General features: G+C 59.8%; 7 protein-coding genes across 7 annotated transcripts; 2 read left to right on the top strand and 5 right to left on the bottom strand.

Moving 5' to 3' along the window:
- Nucleotides 1–23: 23 nt before the first annotated feature.
- Nucleotides 24–1,292, bottom strand: GGTG_08707 (hypothetical protein). The gene has a single exon (XM_009226549.1). The coding sequence runs from the start codon at nt 1,091–1,093 to the stop codon at nt 173–175; it is 921 nt and encodes a 306-aa protein (XP_009224813.1). The 5' UTR covers nt 1,094–1,292; the 3' UTR covers nt 24–172.
- A 1,356-nt stretch (nt 1,293–2,648) lies between these two features.
- Nucleotides 2,649–5,855, bottom strand: GGTG_08706 (hypothetical protein; the record flags this gene model as incomplete). Its single annotated transcript, XM_009226548.1, has 2 exons — nt 4,720–5,855; nt 2,649–4,646 (listed from the first exon to the last, which is right to left on the bottom strand). Exons 1-2 carry the CDS (start codon nt 5,554–5,556, stop codon nt 2,649–2,651), a joined length of 2,835 nt encoding a protein of 944 aa, XP_009224812.1. The 5' UTR covers nt 5,557–5,855.
- Nucleotides 5,856–6,098: 243 nt separating this feature from the next.
- Nucleotides 6,099–6,723, top strand: GGTG_08705 (hypothetical protein; the record flags this gene model as incomplete). Its single annotated transcript, XM_009226547.1, has 2 exons — nt 6,099–6,423; nt 6,578–6,723. The coding sequence occupies 2 exons, from the start codon at nt 6,099–6,101 to the stop codon at nt 6,721–6,723; spliced, it is 471 nt and encodes a 156-aa protein (XP_009224811.1).
- A 109-nt stretch (nt 6,724–6,832) lies between these two features.
- GGTG_08704 (hypothetical protein) lies at nt 6,833–7,741 on the bottom strand. The gene has a single exon (XM_009226546.1). It carries the CDS (start codon nt 7,510–7,512, stop codon nt 7,276–7,278), a length of 237 nt encoding a protein of 78 aa, XP_009224810.1. The 5' UTR covers nt 7,513–7,741; the 3' UTR covers nt 6,833–7,275.
- A 1,976-nt stretch (nt 7,742–9,717) lies between these two features.
- On the bottom strand, nt 9,718–12,546 carry GGTG_08703 (hypothetical protein). Its single transcript, XM_009226545.1, has 3 exons — nt 11,602–12,546; nt 11,277–11,477; nt 9,718–11,183 (listed from the first exon to the last, which is right to left on the bottom strand). The coding sequence occupies exons 1-3, from the start codon at nt 11,862–11,864 to the stop codon at nt 9,932–9,934; spliced, it is 1,716 nt and encodes a 571-aa protein (XP_009224809.1). The 5' UTR covers nt 11,865–12,546; the 3' UTR covers nt 9,718–9,931.
- A 1,412-nt stretch (nt 12,547–13,958) lies between these two features.
- GGTG_08702 (hypothetical protein) lies at nt 13,959–16,233 on the top strand. Its single transcript, XM_009226544.1, has 3 exons — nt 13,959–14,275; nt 14,350–15,182; nt 15,274–16,233. Exons 1-3 carry the CDS (start codon nt 14,126–14,128, stop codon nt 15,926–15,928), a joined length of 1,638 nt encoding a protein of 545 aa, XP_009224808.1. The 5' UTR covers nt 13,959–14,125; the 3' UTR covers nt 15,929–16,233.
- Nucleotides 16,234–19,149: 2,916 nt separating this feature from the next.
- Nucleotides 19,150–19,558, bottom strand: GGTG_08701 (hypothetical protein; the record flags this gene model as incomplete). Its single annotated transcript, XM_009226543.1, has 2 exons — nt 19,150–19,501; nt 19,548–19,558. The coding sequence occupies 2 exons, from the start codon at nt 19,556–19,558 to the stop codon at nt 19,150–19,152; spliced, it is 363 nt and encodes a 120-aa protein (XP_009224807.1).
- Nucleotides 19,559–20,606: the final 1,048 nt, after the last annotated feature.

The raw sequence follows: 20,606 nt of genomic DNA, 5'->3' as shown, positions 1-20,606 counted from the left end.
TGACAACGGCCATGAACTTCGAGGAGCAACGCCAAAGCATGTGCAGATATATACAAATAAAAAGAAAACGCCGAAACAAACGCCTTCAGATGCTGTGCCCAACCCACTATGCAAATCCCAAATATCCACTCCTGTCCCTTATCCCACCAGGCCCGGTTCACGCCTGACACGCTCAGGCGCACGTGAGGACCTTGCCCTCAAACTTGCAGCGGTCGCTGCTCTGGATGGCCAGGTTAACGAAGCCGCCGTCCCCGAGGGCGGTGAAGGTGTTTGGCGCGCCCATGTAGAAGCATTCGTACGTGGTCCTGAGCGCCCCCGTAGTGGATTTCAGCTCCAAGCTCGTCTTGCCCGCGACGGCGGCCGGGTCGGCGACGGTAAACTCGGAGCTGTAGCAGACGGCGGCCTGGTACACGGCTGGGTCCGGGTTGGCGTCGAACAGCTCCCGGACCGCGTCCTGCGTGAAGGCCTTGCGCGCCGCGTCAAAGTCGGGCGCGTCCTTGACCTTGTCGAAGGCCAGGATCAGGCCTTCGGACACCTTGGTGGCCGCGACGTCCACGACGCCGCTCAGGATTAGCGCGTCGACGAACTGGCCGGCCAGCTTCCTCCTGTTGCTGACGGGGACGTCGTACGGGGCGGGCGGCTCGTTGCGGTCCGCGGGGGCCGTGGGGGTCACAGCCGGGGCTGCCGGGGGCTGGGCCCTGTTTGCGGGTGCAGTGGGAATGGCGGACGGGGCGGCGGAGAGCTTGGGCTTGTCCGCGGGGGCGGTGGGCGCGGGCTTGGCCGCCGGAGCAGTCGGTGCAGGCTTGATGGGGGCTGACAGTATAGGCTTAAGCTTCTCTGCCGCGGGCGCAGAAGGCGCGGGCTTGGGCTTGTCTACTGGGGCCGGGGCCGGGGCTGGGACTGGGACTGGGGCTGGTTTCGGTGCCGGCACGGGCACAGGCTTGGGCGCAGGCGCTGGCTTCGGTGCCGGTTTGGTGACTGGCTTGCTGGCTCTCTTGGGTGCCCGCGCTGTGATCTCGTTGCTGGCAGGGAGAGGGGCAGCCAGGGCGCTGATCACGGGCAGGGCCAGGAGGACGAAGGTTTTGAACTGCATCTTGAAGGCGATGGGGGGTTTTTTTTTGGGGGCGAGACTAAAATGAAGGCGTAGCGTCGCTTAGCAGAGCATATGAAGGAGTGGATGTCTGCTGTGTGAGCTGGTGAGGGTGGGACGAGAAGATAAGAACGCCAAGTAGGGACGAGGGTGAGGGATACTTATACCTAGAGCCCGTCTGGCGAGGCCCCTCTCCCGACCGTGATATCAAACCAGCTGCTAAGCGACCAATTGTCTGGCTCGTGAGCTCCGTTTTCCGGGTTACGCCGTGGGGCTACCTTTGGTAGCTCTAGCACATAGTTGGGATGGCATCCACCCCGGCTGTAGATCCGAACCCGAGCAGGTCAAAGGGAGGTGCTCGCGAAAGGGTAGGCAGTGACTCGGCCCATCCAACGGTGCTTGACTCTATTCTTAGCTACGCTTTAATTCATGCCTCCCCACTGCGGGAAGACGATCTGCCAGGCACAGGCACGAACTCTCGCGTGACCGGCAGGCTTCAGGGACTATCCTGGCTCCAGCCACCTCCATCCCATCAGTGTGAGGCTCTGCGCGCCCATATAATAATTCTACGGGAAACTTCGGACAGGAAGGAGCAGGCCGGCTCAACAGTTCCCCTCATGCATTGAGCACATGTAGTTTGACTCCTTCCTAAAAATCTTTGGAACCTCCCTCGGGTATACCCAGATTCAACTCTTTCTTTTTTGCCACTTTTTTTCTTCCTTTTTTCTTCGCGTTTTATTCCCGCCCTTCTCCTCCCTCTTTTTCCAAGCTGCTTCCTCGTTTCCACGCATTAATCCAAAATATTAAAACCCCCACCGCATTGTGCTGAGGGTCCCGGCCTAAGCGCTATTGGCGCGTCTTAAGGCCAGGACCCCATACGCCCTTAGGGCACAGCCCCAACACGATTCAACGCCGTGCACACGTACAAATAACCTTTACACCGATGTACAGGGTGTGTAATTAGAATAAGGAGGTATCCAGACTCCCGACACCACTCCAGCTAGCACAATTCAACTGTGACGGCTACCGGTGTTGAGTCTAGAAGCCACAGTACAGGCCCCAACCTGCCATTGGACCGGGGGGGGGGATCGACACAGGACTCTTCGGCTGGCGGATTTACGCGAACAAGACCCAACTATTTGCGGGGCATGTGAGTGGCAGAGCACCCGCCAAAAAAAGGGGGCTTCATCCCCTCAAGCGCGATTGTCCTCCCAAAGAGGAGATTGACTTGCAGAAACGCACTTGTTTATATGTTTCTATTGACTTATTCTGATGACAAAGCGGGAGATGCACAGTCGGTAGGGCAACCGCACTTGAGGGGATGCGCGCCTTGACACTGTCGTGACCGCCATCTACCAAGGCTCGCGCTACGGGTTGACTTTCCACAATGGCTGGCGGCGAGGGAGCAGATGCAACACATTTACAAGGTCACAGGCAGACACGCTTTGTAGCATATGATACAGGAAACGAACCAGGAAATTCCCAAGAATATATTAGATTAAGTAATAAAACATTATATCGTTACTATATTGACTAGACCATCAATCCCAACCACAAATCATGCGCCCAGCGGGAGCACCTCGATCTTGGGGACCCACGTCCACGTGTCCCAGCTGGTCGAGTTGCGCGGGTCGGACCAGGGCTTGAGCGCGGCGACGCGGAGGTGGTAGCGGCCGGGGTTGATATGGCTGCCGTTGGCCATCTGGCCCAGCCACCAAAACGTCGTGCCGGGCCTGCCCGAGACGTCGCGCGGCAGGCTGCGCAGGGGCGTCGAGATGGTCTCGCTCGCGTTCATGCGCTCGGGGTCGAACTTGGCGCGCAGCAACGGGCGCGCGTAGGTGGCGACGGCGCCGACGAAGCCGTCCTTGCCGACCGCGGGCGGGTACGCCCAGCGGTCCTCGGTCCAGCCCTCCTCGAAGACGTCGATGCGCAGCTCGCGCGTCGCCCAGACCAGGCGCACGTAGATCTCGGGGAAGTCCTGGGCCGCGAGGCTGGTGTTGAAGGTCCAGCTGGCCTTCTGCTCGACGGGGACGCCCTCGACGCCAGAGGTGAAGCGCTCGTAGGCCGGCTTGACGTCGAAGACGCCCGGCAGCTCCTTGACGATGTCCGCGGCCATGCCCATGTAGGGGACGCTCAGGGTCTCGCCATTGTCGCCCTTGACGAGAACCTTGCCGCTGTACAGGGGCAGGCTGGCCGGGTCGCCGCCGGTCGGTGGCGAAAAGGCGAACCTGGCCGTGCGCGTCTCGCCCGGCTGGAGGGTGAGGGGCGCGGGCATCTCGACGCCCGGGCGGACCTGCTGCGGCTGCTGGATGAGCTCCTCGAACCAGGACATGCGCGGGGCGCCCCAGTGCTCGCCGTCGTCGATCTGGACAGCGTTGATGGCGCCGGCCTCCTCCAATTCGAACGAGTAGGTGACGGGGGCCGGGCCCGAGTTGGTGATGTCGACGCTGTGGTCGCGGTTGAAGTGGGCCGTGTCGTTCAGGGCGAAGCGGGCAAAGGAGAGCTGGGTGGAATAGCCCAGCACCTTGGTGGCGTTGACCATGCCGGTGCCGACCTGCGCGACCGAGGCGCGCGCGTGGAAGTCCTTCTCGTTGCCGTCGTCGACGTACCAGGCGACGGCGTCGCCCGACGAGAGGATGCGGGCAGCGACCTGCTTGGCGAAGGCGCCGCCGCGGGCCTTGCGGTCGGCGGAGCCGCCGTGGGCGCCAATGTAGAGGGCGGCGATGCCGGCCACGTAGGGGCAGGACATGGAGGTGCCGGACTGGACGGCGTAGCCGCCGCCGGGGAAGGAGCTGAGAATCTGGCCGCCGGGGGCGGCAACGTCGGGCTTGATGAACATGTCGTTGGTGGCGCCGAGAGAGGTGAAGGAATCGGCCTTGCCGCCCCAGAAGAAGCTGGCGCCCGTGTAGTGGTGGTCGTTGGGGTTGAGGTTGAAGTCGGCCGTGACGCTGCCGCCCGCCTTGACAGTGGCGATGATGGCCTCGCCGGCCTCCTTGGTGATCATGGTCATGTTGCTGAGGGGGATGACGAACGGGGCCCGCTGGGGTATGGCGAGGGGCATGTCATCGTTGTAGAACACGATGGCGGTCGCGTTGAGGCGCTCGAGGTTGACCCGCTTCACGTCAAAGTTGCAGCCGCCGCGACGAACAAGGACCACCTGGTTGGCGAGGCTCTTGGTCGTGTTCGGCAGGGGCTGGCACGCGTCGGCCTGGACCGAGGTGTTGAGAGACAGCGGTGTGATTGGCCAACCCTGGATCTTGGAGGGGTACCAGTTCTGCTCGGAGCGGTACGCCACCATGGTGGAGTTGCTCTGTCCGTCGAGTGTGAAGGTCATGTTGAACATGGGCGAGGCGATGGTGTCGGCCGTGATGGACGCAATTGCGAGCACATTTTCTCCCGAAGAGCCGCTACTCGCCGAAAAGGCGCCCGCCTGGCCATCGTTGCCGGCCGAGATGGTCACCACGACGCCCTGGTCAACCAGGCGGGAGGAAACCGAGGCCCACGCGCTGTCCGTCCAACCGTTGACGCCGCCGATGGAGGAGGTGATAATGTCGGCCTAGAGCAGTAGTAGTAACCATGGTCAGCAACAGCGGCGTCCGAAACATCCCCCAAGAGACAAGTTCACTTACACCGGCCTCGTAGGCCATCAGGAAGGCGTCGATGAGAGTGTCCTCGTCGACGCCGCCGTTAGCAGTAAAAACCTTGTAGGCCAGAAGTGAGGACTCAGGCGCCACACCAACAAAGGTCTTGTCCTGGCCGGCGATGATGCCCGCAACGTGGGTGCCGTGGCCGGCCTGGTCCATTGGGTCGTCGTCGGGCTGCTTGGGGCCCCTGGGGTAGTCCCCGTTGCCAACGAGGTCGTAGCCGCCGACGACCTTGTGGCCAGGCCCGAAGCCACTGCCCAGAGCCGGGTGGTTGTAGTCGACGCCGGTGTCCACAAAGGCGATCTTGACGCCCTTGCCCTTGATGCCGGCAGCGTGCAGCTTGTCGACGCCCGTCATGTGGTGGATCGAGTAGTTCTTGAGCTGGCCCGCGGTGGCGGCCTCGCTGTACGACGCGAACTTTTGCTGCGGCACGAGCGACTCCTCGGGCAGGGTCAGGTAGCGCGCGTTCCATGCGCGCGAGACGGCGTCGAGGGCGTTGAGCGTGTCGACGTTGCTGCCCTCGACCTCGACCGAGGCGCCCTTGAAGACCTCGCTCGAGTAGACGCGCAGCACGCGGCAGCCCTTGGGCAGGCTCGACTTGAGGGCGTTGGCGGCCTGTCTGGCGTCACCGCCGGCCTTGTCCTGGTCAAACTCGACGATGAAACGCTTCGGGGCGATGGTGTCGTTCTTGGGGGCCGTCTCGGGCGCGCCGTCCTGGCCGCGGCGCAGGAGCGGGCTCATGTGCGGGCCGGGCAGCTCCGCGGCGACGGCGCCACTGCCGGTGAGGCAGAGGCCGAGGAGGAGGGACTGGATGAGCTGCATCGTGGCGGGGGAGTGGCCTCTTAGCTTGGCTTGGGGGAGCAGATCACATCAGCCCTCTCCGCCACGGCGATCCCCTCCATATATATATATTTCCATCTAGGGCTTGACGACATCACCCCTTTAGCCGCTCGGGCGTGTAGGTCATCATCTCGTCGGCCTTGGCTCCCCACGCGGCAGGTGGTGTGTTCTCCAGGAAGAGGGCGGGAATACGAGCAAGCGCGCCATGGAGGGTGGGTTTGGTGGATCTGTCGCCCTGAGAGGATGTCCGATTGAGGAAGGAGCTCAATCTCTGGCGCGCAATGCGATCTTGCGGCCTGGGCCGTCGGTTGCCAAAACCCCACACAATATTGGTCAAGGCTGGTGAGCTTCCCTGCCAAATGCCTTTGCCCAATTTCCGGGCTCGTGTACTGTTAGTATGTGTTCCGTTGTTTTTGCCAGAATAGAGCCCAAATTGAGGGGAAGCCCTGCCCGTCTGCTCGCACCGACGTCCATCAAAGCAACGCGCCTGACTCGACTAACTCGAACAGTCAAAGAACAACACGATGGCCTCGTGTTGCACGCCGGCGGTGAACAAGGAAAAGGGCCCAATAAAGGGACAAGGGCCTCATCGACGCTTGGTGTTTGGCAAAGCCGACATTCCCGCTCATGATTCCCCGTGCTTTTCTTTACCGCTGTTTTTGTCAAGATACTACAACCCCTTGCTTGGAGAACCCGGCATCAAAGCCTCACCCGGATACGGCAGCCAACAAGCAAAGGTGATTTCCGTGGAGAATGTTTGGGCAGCCAGTTTGGGCAACCAGGCACTTTCGCTGCTTACGGCCAGCCAGACAGCTTTCCTAAGAATATTCATCATTGGCGCAGGGGAAAGTGAGCTATATCAAATCGGGCAAGCTGGATAACTCCCGCCATTCCGAGTTGCAAAAAGCTAGTCTAGGCATCGGGTGCGGTGCAGGAAGTTTACTGATATACCTTTGGCTGTATGTTTGTATACACGTACTATATTTTGTCACGTCAAACGTAGCTTGTCATCGGTATCGTCGCCGGCTGGCTTGTTATTTCTTCCCCTTGTCTCCTTCCTTCCCGTCAGTTCAGCCCGATGTCTCCAAGGACAGCAGAGGCGGCGGCGGCGGCGACGACAGCGAACGCGATCATTATGACGGTCACTAGACATCTGTTATCGGGTGCTAAAAGGGATTGCGACTCTACCTCCGAGACCATCGTCGACTAGGGACATTTCTTGCAGCATCCTACCGCCCGAGGAGCAGTGTCTTGCCATAGCAACAGCTGGTAAGGAGCAGCGGCTTGCATCTGCCGCTTTGAGAGGGTGCCCTACCGCAACTTCCAAGTCCGCGCAGGTCTCAGTTTACCTCATCAAGCACCATGCAGCGTGGCGGGATGGTTGCACCTGTCGCTGTCGAATGCCCTTTACTCCCTCGTGTTATCGCTGCATTACCTCGATCTACAAAACAAAGCAGACGCCCTCCCCCACCAAGACGACTTCCGCGAGCGCCATACTCCTCTGAAGCCGGAAACCCTCTGCCCCGGCCTACCCCGGTCTGCCCCTTTCAGTCCGGGCATCTGCCGCAGGTCCTCGCAGCCACTCTTTCCGCCACAGTCGGGACTTGCGGTCCTGGCAGATACCGACCTCGAGGTGACGGTGGCTTTACCGTCCACCGTCCACGCCAGGGGCGAGCCTACCGGCCGTTCTTGTCGGCCCTGTCAGCCGCCGGTGCTCGTGCGGATCTTGGCGGCTAGCGGCGCCCCTCCCAACGAGCGTGCCTGTGCACGAGAAGGTTGCCGTTGCCGCGGGATGTGTGATTCATCCAGGTGAGGTTGGTAGCCCGGCTGAAAGCCGCACGCCGAAGAGACAGGGGGGACAATGACATCCTCAGCCGGCTGTTTTCCCGCGTCATAGCCGGCCGGTCGCACGACGGGTTTCGTTGACCCTGTCGTCATGGTCTGCGACCACTGTCCGTCGTGAACGTCAAGGAGTCGATTGCATGTCCCGGCTAATGGCGTCGACGGAGGCGGGTTTAAAGGTGCGAGGCCGGCGGCTCACTCCTTCCGGGCTCCAAAGTGGATGGTGGGTTACGTGCTATAGCGTTTGTGCTTTGTCACTCCATCCTCCTTGGCAAAAGTCCCTGGGTGGGATCAACCTTTGACCGACCAGCACCGACCACGTCAACGGCACCAAGTGCACTAGCCTAGGTCCGATGAGGGATCGCAGGAACGATCGATCCAAGGCGCCATCAGCCTTGCCGATCCAGAAGGGCAGCCCCTGGCGTGGGGGAAGCCGGCCAGGTTGCACCAGACGGAGAAACTACTTCCGGGATCAACAGCTATCCGACCCCCTTTTCTTGAACAAACACGCACACACAGCGGTTATGCAATGTGTTGGAATATGAAACAAACAATTATTTTCCTATTTAGTGCAAACGTTGGTACGTCACTTGGTACCTATTTGATGCGCTTGCGATCCCGTGCGGGCCAGTTGGTGTCGGGCTGAGGCTGGTGATTTCTGGGTGGAATCGAGCCTGGCGCGCTAAGTGCATTGATGTCCCCCATTGTGACATGTTTTCGGCCATCCGAACGCTACTCGTAGGCTTGGTCGGACGTGTCATCCAATCTGTCTTGGCCATCGTCTTGATCCCCTTTTCTAGTTGCTGGTGGGTAAAACTCGGGGCAGCAAACCGAGCAACGCCGCGGAGGTGTGTCATGGCTTGCAGTCGTGACTATTTTTTTTCTTACTCTGCATTCGTCGGGTGTCGCCGGTTGTGTTTCCGACCGTTCCCTTGTACAGCCTTGAACCCGCGTTATCACATATCCTGGTGTCTCCTCCCACCTGAGACCGGGGATTTGTTTTTCTTCTTCTTCTTTTTTACCCTCAAAGTCTATGTCAATCGAGACAACGGTGTTTTGCCACGCCTAACTCGAAACAGAAGTCAAATCCGTTGCTGCAAGCGGGCAAACAAAAATGCTACTCACACCTGCAGCTTTCTCGTCACAGGGGCTCAAGATGCAGACGCAGATGCAGATGCAGATGCAGATGCAGGGTCGAGATCTGACTGCGGTGTCACGTCAAGCTCCCCCCCTGTCCGCTTTTGGGGTGTGCACCCGCCACCTGGACTAATCGGCAGTTTGCACAAAAGGAATCGAGTTCATCCATCCCCCTTGTCGGTCAGGGACCAGGCCGTGAGCTAGCGGGGGTGTGACGAGATTCCATTTCTTTTCTTTTCTTTCTTCCCCAAGTGTTTCCCCGATCTGCTGGCGTCATGGTTTTCCCGCCCGCCCGCCGTTGAGCGCGTTGGTGCGGGGAGGGCGTTACACAAACCAACTGCCCTTTTTCTTCTTGCTATTGTCTCGCTTGCCCCCCCGGCTTGCGGTGGCCGCCACGTTATGCTCTCGCTACGCACAAACAAACGCGGCCGGCGCGACCGAGACAGGCATCGAGCGTCGTGACCCGTTCCGTTTTCTTATTTTTATCCCCATCCTTAACCGCGCGTCTGTGCTTCGATGCATCGCACCCGTCCGGCGTAGTAGCAGCAAGCGAGGGCCGGGCGCGGCCTTGACGAAGGAAATGTTGTCTTGCAAGGCGCCCACGCGAAGGGGGAAGGAGAAGGGGGGTAGCTCCTACTGCCGATCTGACATCCCGTTGCGGCGGCAGGAGCTGTTTTTCGGGTTTCTTTTTGTTCCCTTGAAGGGGTTTGCTGTTTCAAATTCGGCACCCTCCCCCTCCCTCCACCCCCTCCCATCCCGGATGCTTCGGTGAGCTGGCGGACAGGGTCCCTATTCGCGCACTTCGCGAAACTCTATTGCTTTTTTTTCTTTTTGAGTTTGCCAAGAAAAAGGTCCGCATCAGTTCAGGAAAGCGTTCCGCATCTCTGGGAATGTTTTTCGTTGCTCGTGTCAGTTCGACAGTGGAGTCGCGAAAATGCACGCGACGAATCATGGTCAGGGCCAGGGGGAATGGACCTTCTCTGGGGTGCTGGGTGATGGTGCTGAGTAATAGCGAACCACGCCGATCACCTCGGTATGCGCCCCCCACGCCATGACTGCTCCGTTCTCCAGCCCATTGAGCGCGGTAGTTCATCGGGGGGACATTTGACTCGAGGGCAACTTGAGAAGTGGAGTGGGAAGGCATCGTCACCCTGCAAGGCTAAAGCTTCAACACCCCGTGGCTGTAACGAGGAACGGAGGCGAAACAGAGACCAAGTAGAAATGCACGAGATCGAATTTGCCACCCCAATGCTATATACCATCTTATCGTAACACATCAGGTACCACCCCGACTCCAGTCGTTGACACATCCATGGGAGACAGGTTTATACATATTTATCGACATCCCCTCCACCGACTGCAGACAGCGCAAACCCTCTTAGGCGCGGCACATGCGGCCATCGGCGGCGACATTCCAGCCGTCACTGCCAACACCCTTGAGGATGTACAGGACGTTGAATGGGTCGTACTTGCACTTGATGTCGCGGAGGCGGGCGTAGTTGGCGCCGAAGAAGGCCTCCTGCCAGTTGGGCTGGTTGAAGTCGGCCTCGTTGAGGTACGAGCCGCCACCCGGGGTGGCGGCCTCGATGGTGGGCATGAACTCCTTGGTCATGCGCTCCTGCGACGCCAGGTTGGAGGTCCAGTCGGCCTGGTTGGCCCACGGGGTCGTCAGCTGCATCTGGACGGCCGTCGTGCGCCAGACGGGCGTCGCGCCGATGTCGGTCTTGCGGACGTTGTAGGCGGCGGCCGTGCCGACGGCGAGCACGCCGCCGGCGTGGAGCTTGCCCAGGGCGGTGTTGAAGGTGGACAGCTTGGCCGGGTCGGCGAGCACGTCGCGCGGGATGAGGCGGCCGCCAAAGTTGAAGCTGGCGATGGTGATCCAGCCGGTCGGGAGGGGACCCATGTACCTGTCGTAGTGGTCGCGGTAGCTCAGCTCGGTGAAGCCGCCCTGGTAGGGGATTCCCAGCTCGGCAAACAGGTCGGTTACGGGCTTCATAACGACGTCCTGGACGTAGGTCTTGTTGGCGTCGTAGACGGTGACGGGGCGGATGGCGAAGATGGCGCTGCTGGCGTAGTAGACAACGCTGGCGCCGGCGTCGGTCATGTTGGGGATGAGGCCGTGGAACCGGGAGATGAGCTGGGTCCACTTCTCAGGGGTGGTGACGCTGGAGGCGGTCGAGAGGAAGGCGCCGCCGACGGTCTTGTTGGGGTAGGCGGCCACGGTCACGCTCATGACGACGCCATAGGTGCCGCCGCCGCCGCCGCGGAGGGCCCAGAAGAGGTCAGTGTTGGACTTGCGGTTGGCCTTGACGATCTTGCCGCTGGCGAGGACAACCTCGAACTCGAGGGCCGAGTCGGCAGCAAGACCAAACGAGGTGCTCAGGGCGGAGTGGCCGCCGCCCTGGATGTAGCCACCGGCGAGGCCGACGGTCGGGCACTCGCCGCCGACGACGACGAGGCCCTTTGCGTGGGCGGCCTCGGTGACCTGCCAGCCCTGGACGCCGGCGGCGACCTTGACGGCAGGCCCCTCATAGGCGGCGCCGGCGTCCTTCCAGTCGATGAAGTCGATGTTCTGGAGGTTGTGGGTCCAGATGGACAGTGCACCAGCACCGGTGGAGCGCCCCAGGAAGCTGAAAAAGGGCAGATAGTATGACAGTCAGCGTCACTGACTGGCAGGTGACGGAGGGGTGTGTGTGGTGGGTTCGGGTGTCTAAGCGACTTACTCGTGTCCCGTGTTGCGGATGTTGACCCGGATGTTGCTCTGCTGGGCAAACTTCAGCGCGGCCTGGACGTGGGCAGCGGTGGAAACGTTGACAGAGTAGCTGACAAGGTTGCCCAGGGTGCAGGGTAGATTTTTGTCCGTGAAGGGATCGCAGCTTTGGTTGGCGAAGAAGGGTTCCATGGGCGAGGAGGTGGTGACGATGCTAGCATGCGAGGTTAGTCCCGTCTACCGCGTCCTGCAATTTTGCCATGTTGGGGTGGACCTTGCGGTCTGGGGACCGGAACCAGACTTGAGCAAAATCAAAGAAGTAAAGTGCAAAAACTTACTGCAGCTCCGGGTTCGTCCACTTGGCGCGCACGGCAGCGCACTTGGCCTCATCATAATTGGGCTCGTGGCACACGGAACCGAGCGGGGCGGTGGCGATGAGCCGGCCACTGACCGTCGAGTTGAACTTGCCCCACGCGGACGTGGATGGCCAGCACTCATCACCGGGCAGGCAGCGGCAGTTGCCTGCGGGAGAGCGCGGCGGCACGCGCGTGGACGCGCTAGCCAACCCCGAGAGGGCGGCAATCACGATCGAGGCCTTCATGATGCAATGGAGCGCTGCGACAGGGGTGGTGTTGGGGGAGGGAGATCTATTGGCGAAGCAGCGGTGCCGATATCGCGCGGGCCAGGTATCAAAGGAGCGACAGGCGAGGCCAAGACAAGATTCTGTCTGGTACGCCGAAATGACTGGCGGTTCAGGTCTGCTGCAGACCGGAAAAAGGAGTGTGAGGGGCGAGATGGCACGCTGGTGAGGAAGGGAAAGAGAGAGACCAACAGCGGAGGGTTGGTGAGAGCTAGCCGTCCCGTATATGGGCGCCGGAGAACGGGACGTGACCCCGGCTACGAGGGCCTGCTGCCAATGTCGGCGAGGACAACCTCATGTAATCAACGCAATGCAACCTTCCTCCACTCTCCATCTCACGATCCCCGCTTGCGACGCGTCGAGCCTCTTCAGGCGGCGACGGAGGTGTGGCTTTCTCCGGGCGCGAGAGCTGCAGTGTGGATGATGAGGCCTGGCGAAACTGGGCAGTCGGAGATGAAGCGAGGACGACAAGACGGAGAGGGCAGACGACGACCCCGCTGGCTTGCGTCCCCGGCCCCTTTATCCTGCGTGTGCGTCGGGCGTGGTGGCTAGGTGGGGATTCGGACTGGGGCCCAGCCCGGCGGGGGTAGCCCGGCGGGGGTAGCCGAGATGCTGGAGAGGTAGAGGTGAGGGCATCGGGGACTTTTGCTGCTACTGTGGGCTTGGAGCGTGGTTGCGAGCCTTCTGAGCAGGTGCTGCAAAAGGAATGCAAGGCCGATGGCGCTAGCCCGTTCCGGAAATATACCGTTCTATTGCTAGTCCCTGCCCATTAATGCAAATATGGGGACCCGCTGTCAAGTGGGTCCTTGGCCGGGCGGTGCAGCAGTGGCTTTTTTTTTTCTTGCCCTTTTCGTTTTGGCGTGTTGGCCTTGCTGCTAACCCTGCGTGCCCGTGCTCTCTCTTTCCCTCTCCTCTATTTCTGTCTCTTCGGTCTCTCCCTCATCGGCCTTGGCATAGAATTTTGGGAATATGGCCATGAGTCGTGCACCTGCATGCACACCCTGTGTTCCGCCGCGCTGGATGACTTCTCGCTTAACCGGTACTGCTTCAGTGATAGAGTGTCGACACCATGTGGAGACTGCAGGCCTCCGTCTCGGTCGCATCAGGCGTTCCGAGCCAGTGGTTGGCGATAGTTCGCTTTTCGTTCCAATCTATTTCGTTTTCACCTCCTCCCGCGTCCCCAACACGGCTTCCCCTCTTCTCCGTTGCTGCGCCAGGCTTCCCGCACGGCACATCTCGCAGTCGGGCGGGCTGACCCTTCCGGAGACTGTCCTGTAGGTTGCCTCGTGCACAGTACTGTTTGTCGCTAGAGACGTCCACCCACACCTCCGAGGTTCTGCCGCCGCGGCTGCTCGCCACCGCAACCACCCCGCTCGCCGGCAGCAAGACTGCAACCGCCCCTTCTCGTCAAAGTCGCAGATGGGTACCATGTGTGTGTAGATGCCCATCATCACATACCTACCTACCCGGTGTGTACTAGTCTCCCTCTTAAGCGATGAGTGCGTCCCGTCAAGGCATAGATGCGATCTGGGTATCACACGGGACGGACCTCATGCCTGGGTAGAGTGAACCCTTCGCTTTCCATCATCACGAAAGGTGTGCCCCACACGGAAGCCCAGACACCGGGGGTGGCGTTCCAGAACAAAAAAAGAGCCGACCCCAATAGGCTCTGTCAAGGTATTCCTTTCTTATTTCTCTCAGGTAATGGCACACCAATCGCACGCTAGCCACATGGGTGCGAAATCCGGGTGCGTTACTGTTTCGACCCGGGACAGGGATCCTCCACCCCTAGTTCTCTTTCAACGTTCACCCCCGCCACGCGCACACCTCCTTTCGCCTCTGGCCTAGGGTCTTGGGGAATGCAATTGGGGCTCTCTGCAGATGTCCATCGCGTGGCAAGTGGGGATCATGGACCACGCCCGGCCATGCTTGGGCCAACGGCACACGCCCGTCACTGGCGTGTGCGTTCCTGCAGGGTCTGTCTGGCTCGCCGCCGTCTGACTGCGCCCAACGAAGGGGGTTGAGAGGGGCTACCACGAGGCGGTGCCCTGTGCATGTGTGCCAGCCTGTCACAGAGAGAGACCGCCCTGGAGGGCAAGAGGGATTAATATTCATGCACGCCGCCGGCCACCTCTGGTGATCGGCGCCTTCTCCCAAACTCCTGGACACCCGCTTTCATATCCGGACCGTACCTCGCGCCCGCACAACACAGCCTCGCCACCATGCGTTTCTCCAGGCTTGTTGTCTTGGCCCTAGCGCCCCTTGGCCTAGCCCAGCGCACCGCCGAGCCGTCAACGACGCCGTCCGTAACGCCACCCACAACGAACTCTAGCACTCCCGCAGCAGCAGCACCAGCGGTGCCCCTTTGTGCTGTAAGCCGCGATCCCCTGAACATGGCCATGGTGTAGTAGGACCTCGGCCGTATCTAATGCGCATCCTACCACAGGCAAAATGTCTAGCCCTAGGCGTCACCAGATCCTTCTGTGCCACGGTGACACCCGCCGCCGAGCAGAGAAAGTGCACATGCTCCAACCAGGAGCTGCAGCTCGACGTGGCCACGTGCGTGGCGGCCAACTGCACCGTCAAGGAGTCGATCCGGTTCCAGGGCGTCTCCAAGGCCAACTGCGGCGTGCCCGCCCGTGACGAGTCCAAGAGGTACTACGTCGTCACCATCGTCTTCGCCGTCGTCGCCTGGGCGCTGGTGCTCAGCCGGATCGGCTTCAAGTACTTCGCCCTGGGCGCGCACGAGCTCGGCTGGGATGACCTCTTCATCTTCCTGACGGCCGCCATCACCATCCCGAGCGCCGTCATCACCTGCAACGGCACCCTGCCCAACGGCCTGGGCAAGGACATCTGGATCGTGCCGGTCGAACACATCTACATCTTCCTCGAGTTCTTCTTCGCCATGACCATCTTCTACTTTGTGCAGGTCGGCATGCTCAAGATGTCGCTGCTCTTCTTCTACCTGCGCATCTTCCCCGCCAAGCCCGTCAAGCGCATCCTGTGGGCCACCGTCGCCGTCAACGCCCTGGTCACGGTCCTGTACGTGATCCTCGACGTCGTCCAGTGCGCCCCCATCAGCCTGTTCTGGACCAAGTGGGACGGCGAGTCGAACTCCAAATGCATCATGGAGATCAACGACCTTGTCGTGTCCAACGCCGTCATCAGCATCGTCCTCGACCTGTGGATGTTGGCCGTCCCAACCTGGCAGCTCAGGGGCCTGCAGCTGCACTGGAAGAAGAAGGTTGGCGTTGCCGCCATGTTTGCCGTGGGCACTCTGTAAGTCTCAATGCCTACCAATACTTGTTGGCAAAAAAAAAAAAAGAAAAAAAAAAGACAACTCAGACGACTAACGCTGCCCCCACCCTAGATTCACCATCCTGAGCTGCGTCCGTCTCGAGATCCTCATCCGGATGGGCAAGAACCCCAAGAACCCGACGTACGACCAGCTCGAGATCTCGACCTGGTCCACCATCGAGATCACCGTCGGCATCATCTGCGCCTGTATGCCGACCTTCCGCATGCTCCTCGTGCGCCTCTTCCCGCGCCTCGGCAACGTCACCTCGCGCGGCTACGCCCGCGGCGGCGGCGGCGGCAGCGGCGGCGGCGGCGCGGGCGGGTACGGCTCCAGCTACGCAAAGGGCAGCCGCAGCCGCAGCACGGGGCCCTCGGTCACCCTCGGCTCGCGCAGCGCCCACGGAGGCTCCGTCGGCGGCGGCGGCGGCGGTGGCCAAATCCCGCTCAAGGATTTGAAGACGCCCAGCGCCACCAGCAGCGTCGCCCGCCCCGCGTCGCCAGCCACGCCCAGCTCCATCCCCGCTGGCGCCATCCGCATGCAGACAGAGTACACGGTCACGTCGGCGCCGCACTACGTCACCGCCGGCCAGTCGCCGCTATCGAGGAACGGGCTCCAGACGCGTGAGGGCGAGCACATGCGGGACGAGTACGACGACCAGTCCAGGCTGGTCATCCAGCGGAATACACCGTCGCCCGAGCTCACGAGGCATAAGGGGACCATGATTTAATCGTTTTTTTTTTTTTTCGGGAGGACAGATGCAGTCCGCAGTAGTGTATATCCCCGCAAACTAGCATTGGAGTTTTAGGCAGTATGGTGTTTCTTTTGTTCTTTTACTGGGAGATTCTTGGGGGGCATGTTTTGGCGGATTTTTGCCTTGTTCTACTATACCTGATACCTTCACTTCTGAATTTCATTCCGAGTACCCCCAATCTTTGCCTGGGTATCTATCTACCTATTTAGTCGATAACGAGCGTCACGGTTTTCTCATTACCTGCACAGCATCAAACGAGTAACATGCAACATGACTGGGCCAACCATGAAGCCGCGATGAACTACTGTGACAAACCAGTTGGCATCCCGGCCTGTAGGTAGCACTTCCTCCATACCTACCCATGGCGCGATCCCCTCCTCTCGCGCGCCGGGCACGTGGCAAGCCGGTACTTTTGCACCATGCCGCTTTCAGGGCCTTCACCGTCGCCCCAAATATCGTACACTATGATGTGGGGTTTAGAAATTGCATATGAGAAACATTATGGCCCAGACCAGTAGCGTCCTATGTCGAAATCTCCCCGGCGAGAAGGGCACCTCAAGATGGCATTGTGTGCGATAGGTGAGCACCCGCATCAGACGACCCGCCGCCATTTTGCGGGTCGACTGCGGTGGGACCCCTACACACATTGAACGACAGGCCTTCAGCCCGGATCTGTCCTGCGGCTCTTCATCGAGCTGCTGTTCCCATTCCAGGGATGGGGGTGGGTGTGTACCATTTCGGCTGCTAATCCGGGTCTGGTACGACCTGTCCTATGCGGCTCAAGGCTCAGCCGACAAAGGAAACAGCTCCGAGAGGGGGGTGGGGGCATTGGCTACCTAGGCCTCCTGCATATTCCCACGCGACGAAAAAGCAGGGACGGAGCCCAAAAACAGCAGGCGGAACGGACAGGCCTTGAGACCGGTTCTACCATTCGTTGGCCAATTTTGTCCACCGATATCAGAATGTTGAGCGAGTCTCGGACAGATTGTTTGCTCCTCGCCCACGACGGTGCCGCGCTTTTTTTCCCCCTTTGGTCGTCAGTGCCAATCAGGTCCAAGGCTTGATTTTTCACCACCCACGGACCGGCCCCAGGCAAATCTCGGCCGAAACTCCCCACCGCGCGCCGACGTTGCCGATGTAACCTCTCACCTGGGCCCTAACACCCTGATTCCCGTCCAGCCTCTTTCGGTGGAGGCGACAAACGGGGTCGTTTCGTGGTTGTGGAAATCTCACGGCGGGACAAGTGACAAAAGTCCGATCTTGTGGGGCCCGCTGGGGGGGCGACCGAGAGGAAAGATGGAGAGGAAGAAAGCCGTTGGGCCTCCACTTTATGTCCAAGACCTCGCCGGCGCGACTAAAATTGCTATGTTCTCCATCCGTCTCCTCCCGTCAAGAGGGGACCGGAGCCCACTCCTGGCGGACACACAGACGGACGGCACCCAAGTGATAACGGGCCTTTGCGGCAGACGAATTCGCGTCCGCCCGGGTTTGTCCTTGGTTACATGTGAGGCCCCACAGCTCTCAGTCTCGCCTCTCGGGCCTCTCTGGAAACGTGAAGCAACACGAATTGATTCTCCACTAGTCCTTCCTTCAAGCCCACACCGTGGCGAGATGCTACCGTAGCGGCCACCACGGTCGTCGGCGGTAAACGCCCGATCGACTGCTTGCGTGCTCAACGCCACCGTTACTTTTTGACATTGGGGGAGAGGGGTCTTACGGCATGCTTATTCATTGCTCGCCACATCGCAAGACCCACCGGCTCGACAGTAGACGTCCGTCCACAGCAACCTCGACACCCCCCTCCCCCCGGATGGTGTTCGTCCCTTCTTCATCAGCGAGCGGCTTCTTTCTTCTTTCGGCGGCGAGGGCTACCAGGATCCGCTGGCATGGTCGAAGGCGGCATGAAATGGCCCCACCGTCACCCGGTCCAGCTTCCGGATCTGTGCGCAGATGGAATGACACGGGAGCACGAGGCTGGTGATTGTGTGGCAGAGAGCTAAAGACCTGGCAGATGTTGAATACCGCCTCTAGAAATCCCGTAACCCCCTCGCCATTGCCTTGTATCTTTAAGATAACCCACCCACGGAGAGTTCTCTCATGTTCTCGGTGAGTCCATGTGGCGGGCGGAGCGGCCCCCTGGCATCCATTGTAGCAAGCGGCAAGGCCAGCACGCCGCTGATGTACGAAGAGCCGTTCTAGATCGTCTCTATCTCTTCAATGTCCCAGCTTGTACCCTGTTCCGTCGTTGTCACTCCGATCGGCTTCTCTGCCCGCGGCGACTTGCTGAAGGCATGCCCGGCACGCCAGCGCAGTTGTAATCGCAAGCCCAACTTTGAGCCCGCATAAGCCCGGGACTTTCGGAAACAAGCCTGCCGCGTCGGCGACATTGTCCGGGCTGCATGCCGCTGGCATGGGGCATCCCCCGTGGAATTGACTTTGGCTGTTAATCCAGCCGCAGCCCGCAGCGTCAGAAGCTGGAGAATCGCGAAATGGCTCGTCAATCTCTGTGCTGGCCGCATGTCTCCCAGTCTGGGGACCCACGATGGCAGACCCTCGTGGTTTTCCATGCTGCTCATCCCAGGCTACTATTTTCTCCCAATACCGGCGACTGCGAGCCACCCGCCCCTTATCAAGAATCTCGCGGTTTTCCGGTGGAGATCAAAGACGCCTGTGTCTGGGTATCCTGGAAGAGCTGGCTTGGATGGCTCCCCAGAAGTCCCGGTAGACTTGTCCAGCCCACCAGGCCAAGGAGTCCGTAAATCTTGTCGCGCCGTAGGTCTTTTGGAAGGAGTTGCAGGTCAGGAATCCGAGGGTGCCTAATGATCAGCTTGGGTGCTTCTTCCAAATGAGAGCCATTAGTGTAATTGTTCCCTTTGCGGTCTTGTTGTGCTGCAGCACCAGATACCCCTCCCGGTAGAGCCTCTCCAACTCCGGGTTGAACTCACGCCAGGGATGGCTGTGTATCCCGCACATGACCATCCGGTCGCAATGCCAGAGTGCCACCTCCCGCATGGCATATTGCTTCGAGAAGCAATACAGGCCCTTACGGCTCTGGAGCTTTTCCAAGGCCGCGTGGTTCACTGGAGGCAGACCGCAGGCGCAACCGTAGGCTTGCGAATGGATCTACTCGGCTATGTTAACATTCATCTCTTCCGCCACTTCGTGATGCCGAGCCTCGATGATAGCACACACCATATTCAGGAGACGCCAGGCGGAACGCAAGTTATTAAGCGGAACTTGGGTCCGAGCCATATCGGCGTTCTAGCGGACGCGGGGTAGATCTCGCGCATAAGGGAGCCCTGGGACGGCCCCTCAGCCATGTTGTATTGGTTGAAGCATGTCGTGCCGATCTGGGCGCGCTGGAGCGAGGGGGTCCAGCCCTGACTGGTCCTCGGATCCCGTCTCGGCCAGGTCACGCAGGCTAGAAACCCGACTGCCAGGTCTGGTCGGATTGTCGGTGTCTGGTTCTTGACGCGCTGGGGGTCATCGGCCTTTCTAGCAGCGCCGCCTCGAACGGCCAGGCCGTCCAAGTCGATGCGCAGCAGCCGCCTGATTGCTTCCGAGGTCAGGAGGTCATCTTGGAGCCTCGCCACACCTTTCCTTCATTGTCTGTTATCTCTTGGGTTGAGGAAGTTGGGCTCGGCGCCTGGTACTCGCATGGCGTCAAATACAGTACCGAAAGTGGAGATATGCTCCGCATCACGTGTAGCCTGCCAACGACCAACTTCCCCCAGGGGCATGCACGCTTGGCACACGCAGACAACCTACCTGGCGGGTGCGATAAAGCCTCTACGAGCTGGATATAGGTGCATTCCCTGGGATGAGAGAATCAAGCTGCGTACTACTTTCTTTCCCGTATTAAACTTCGCCACCACAGAAACAGAGGAACACCCAGCTCCTCCTGGCTGTCAGAGGCGGCTGTTGGCTGCACTGTTTGTTGTCTGCTGCCTAAGTGGAGGTGGCTCAATAGAGAGCTGGAGTCGCGGATATCTTCCAGCCACAGCCTGCATCCAGTGAAGAGCTGTCTGCCTCGGTGGGTACCTGAAAGACTACCATCTGTGTGTGACTGTCTCCTCGCCATATTGTCTGCGATATTGAGCTAGTTTGCGATGTTTTCAGGGGATTTGGATGCAAAGCCTTGCGCAATAAAGCCGTGGGCGGCTTCCTTCTTTCCCCTTGCTCAACGGGAAAGGAAATACTTTCTAAAACGGAACTGAGTTTAAACTTGAACGAACGAAGCTTACAAGGTGGGAAGAAATCAAAGTTTTATCCCGCTCGTTATCCCGCCACGGCGAGGTACCCACCCAGGGCCTGTGCTCCGAGAACAGAGCCTAAGCTCTTATATAAAACCCCCCAGCTCAGTTCCAGTCGTGGGAGGCAGACGGACATGCTACAGGAATTCTTGCCTTTTACCAGAGTTTCCAAGCGGTTGCTGCGCCATATCCCACTATTCAATCTTTGGAAACCACCCTCTGGGACACCCAGATTCAATTCTTTTTGATGCCACTTTTTTTTCCTTTGCCACATCTCTCGGCCGTGTCTACGCCGCCTTATCGGTAAACAGTCGTCCTATTACCACACTTTGCTAATTATTCGAGCAAATCCACTCTGGTGATACGCGAGAGAAAGCATGCCACGATTCCAGTACAGCACC

This window comes from Gaeumannomyces tritici (assembly GCF_000145635.1).
Source record: "Gaeumannomyces tritici R3-111a-1 unplaced genomic scaffold supercont2.4, whole genome shotgun sequence".
Lineage (NCBI taxonomy): Eukaryota > Fungi > Ascomycota > Sordariomycetes > Magnaporthales > Magnaporthaceae > Gaeumannomyces > Gaeumannomyces tritici.
The sequence above is the reverse complement of the archived record's forward strand: the minus strand, read 5'-3'. Positions and strand labels throughout refer to the sequence as shown.

Coding starts and splice junctions, on each gene's coding strand:
- GGTG_08707 (XM_009226549.1), bottom strand. CDS start 1,093: ATGCAGTTCAAAACCTTCGTCCTCCTGGCCCTGCCCGTGATCAGCGCC.
- GGTG_08704 (XM_009226546.1), bottom strand. CDS start 7,512: ATGACGACAGGGTCAACGAAACCCGTCGTGCGACCGGCCGGCTATGAC.
- GGTG_08703 (XM_009226545.1), bottom strand. CDS start 11,864: ATGAAGGCCTCGATCGTGATTGCCGCCCTCTCGGGGTTGGCTAGCGCG. Junction 11,478..11,601: donor TGGACGAACCCGGAGCTGCA/GTAAGTTTTTGC, acceptor CTCGCATGCTAG/CATCGTCACCACCTCCTCGC. Junction 11,184..11,276: donor ATCCGCAACACGGGACACGA/GTAAGTCGCTTA, acceptor GCCCTTTTTCAG/CTTCCTGGGGCGCTCCACCG.
- GGTG_08702 (XM_009226544.1), top strand. CDS start 14,126: ATGCGTTTCTCCAGGCTTGTTGTCTTGGCCCTAGCGCCCCTTGGCCTA. Junction 14,276..14,349: donor CAGCGGTGCCCCTTTGTGCT/GTAAGCCGCGAT, acceptor ATCCTACCACAG/GCAAAATGTCTAGCCCTAGG. Junction 15,183..15,273: donor ATGTTTGCCGTGGGCACTCT/GTAAGTCTCAAT, acceptor CCCCCACCCTAG/ATTCACCATCCTGAGCTGCG.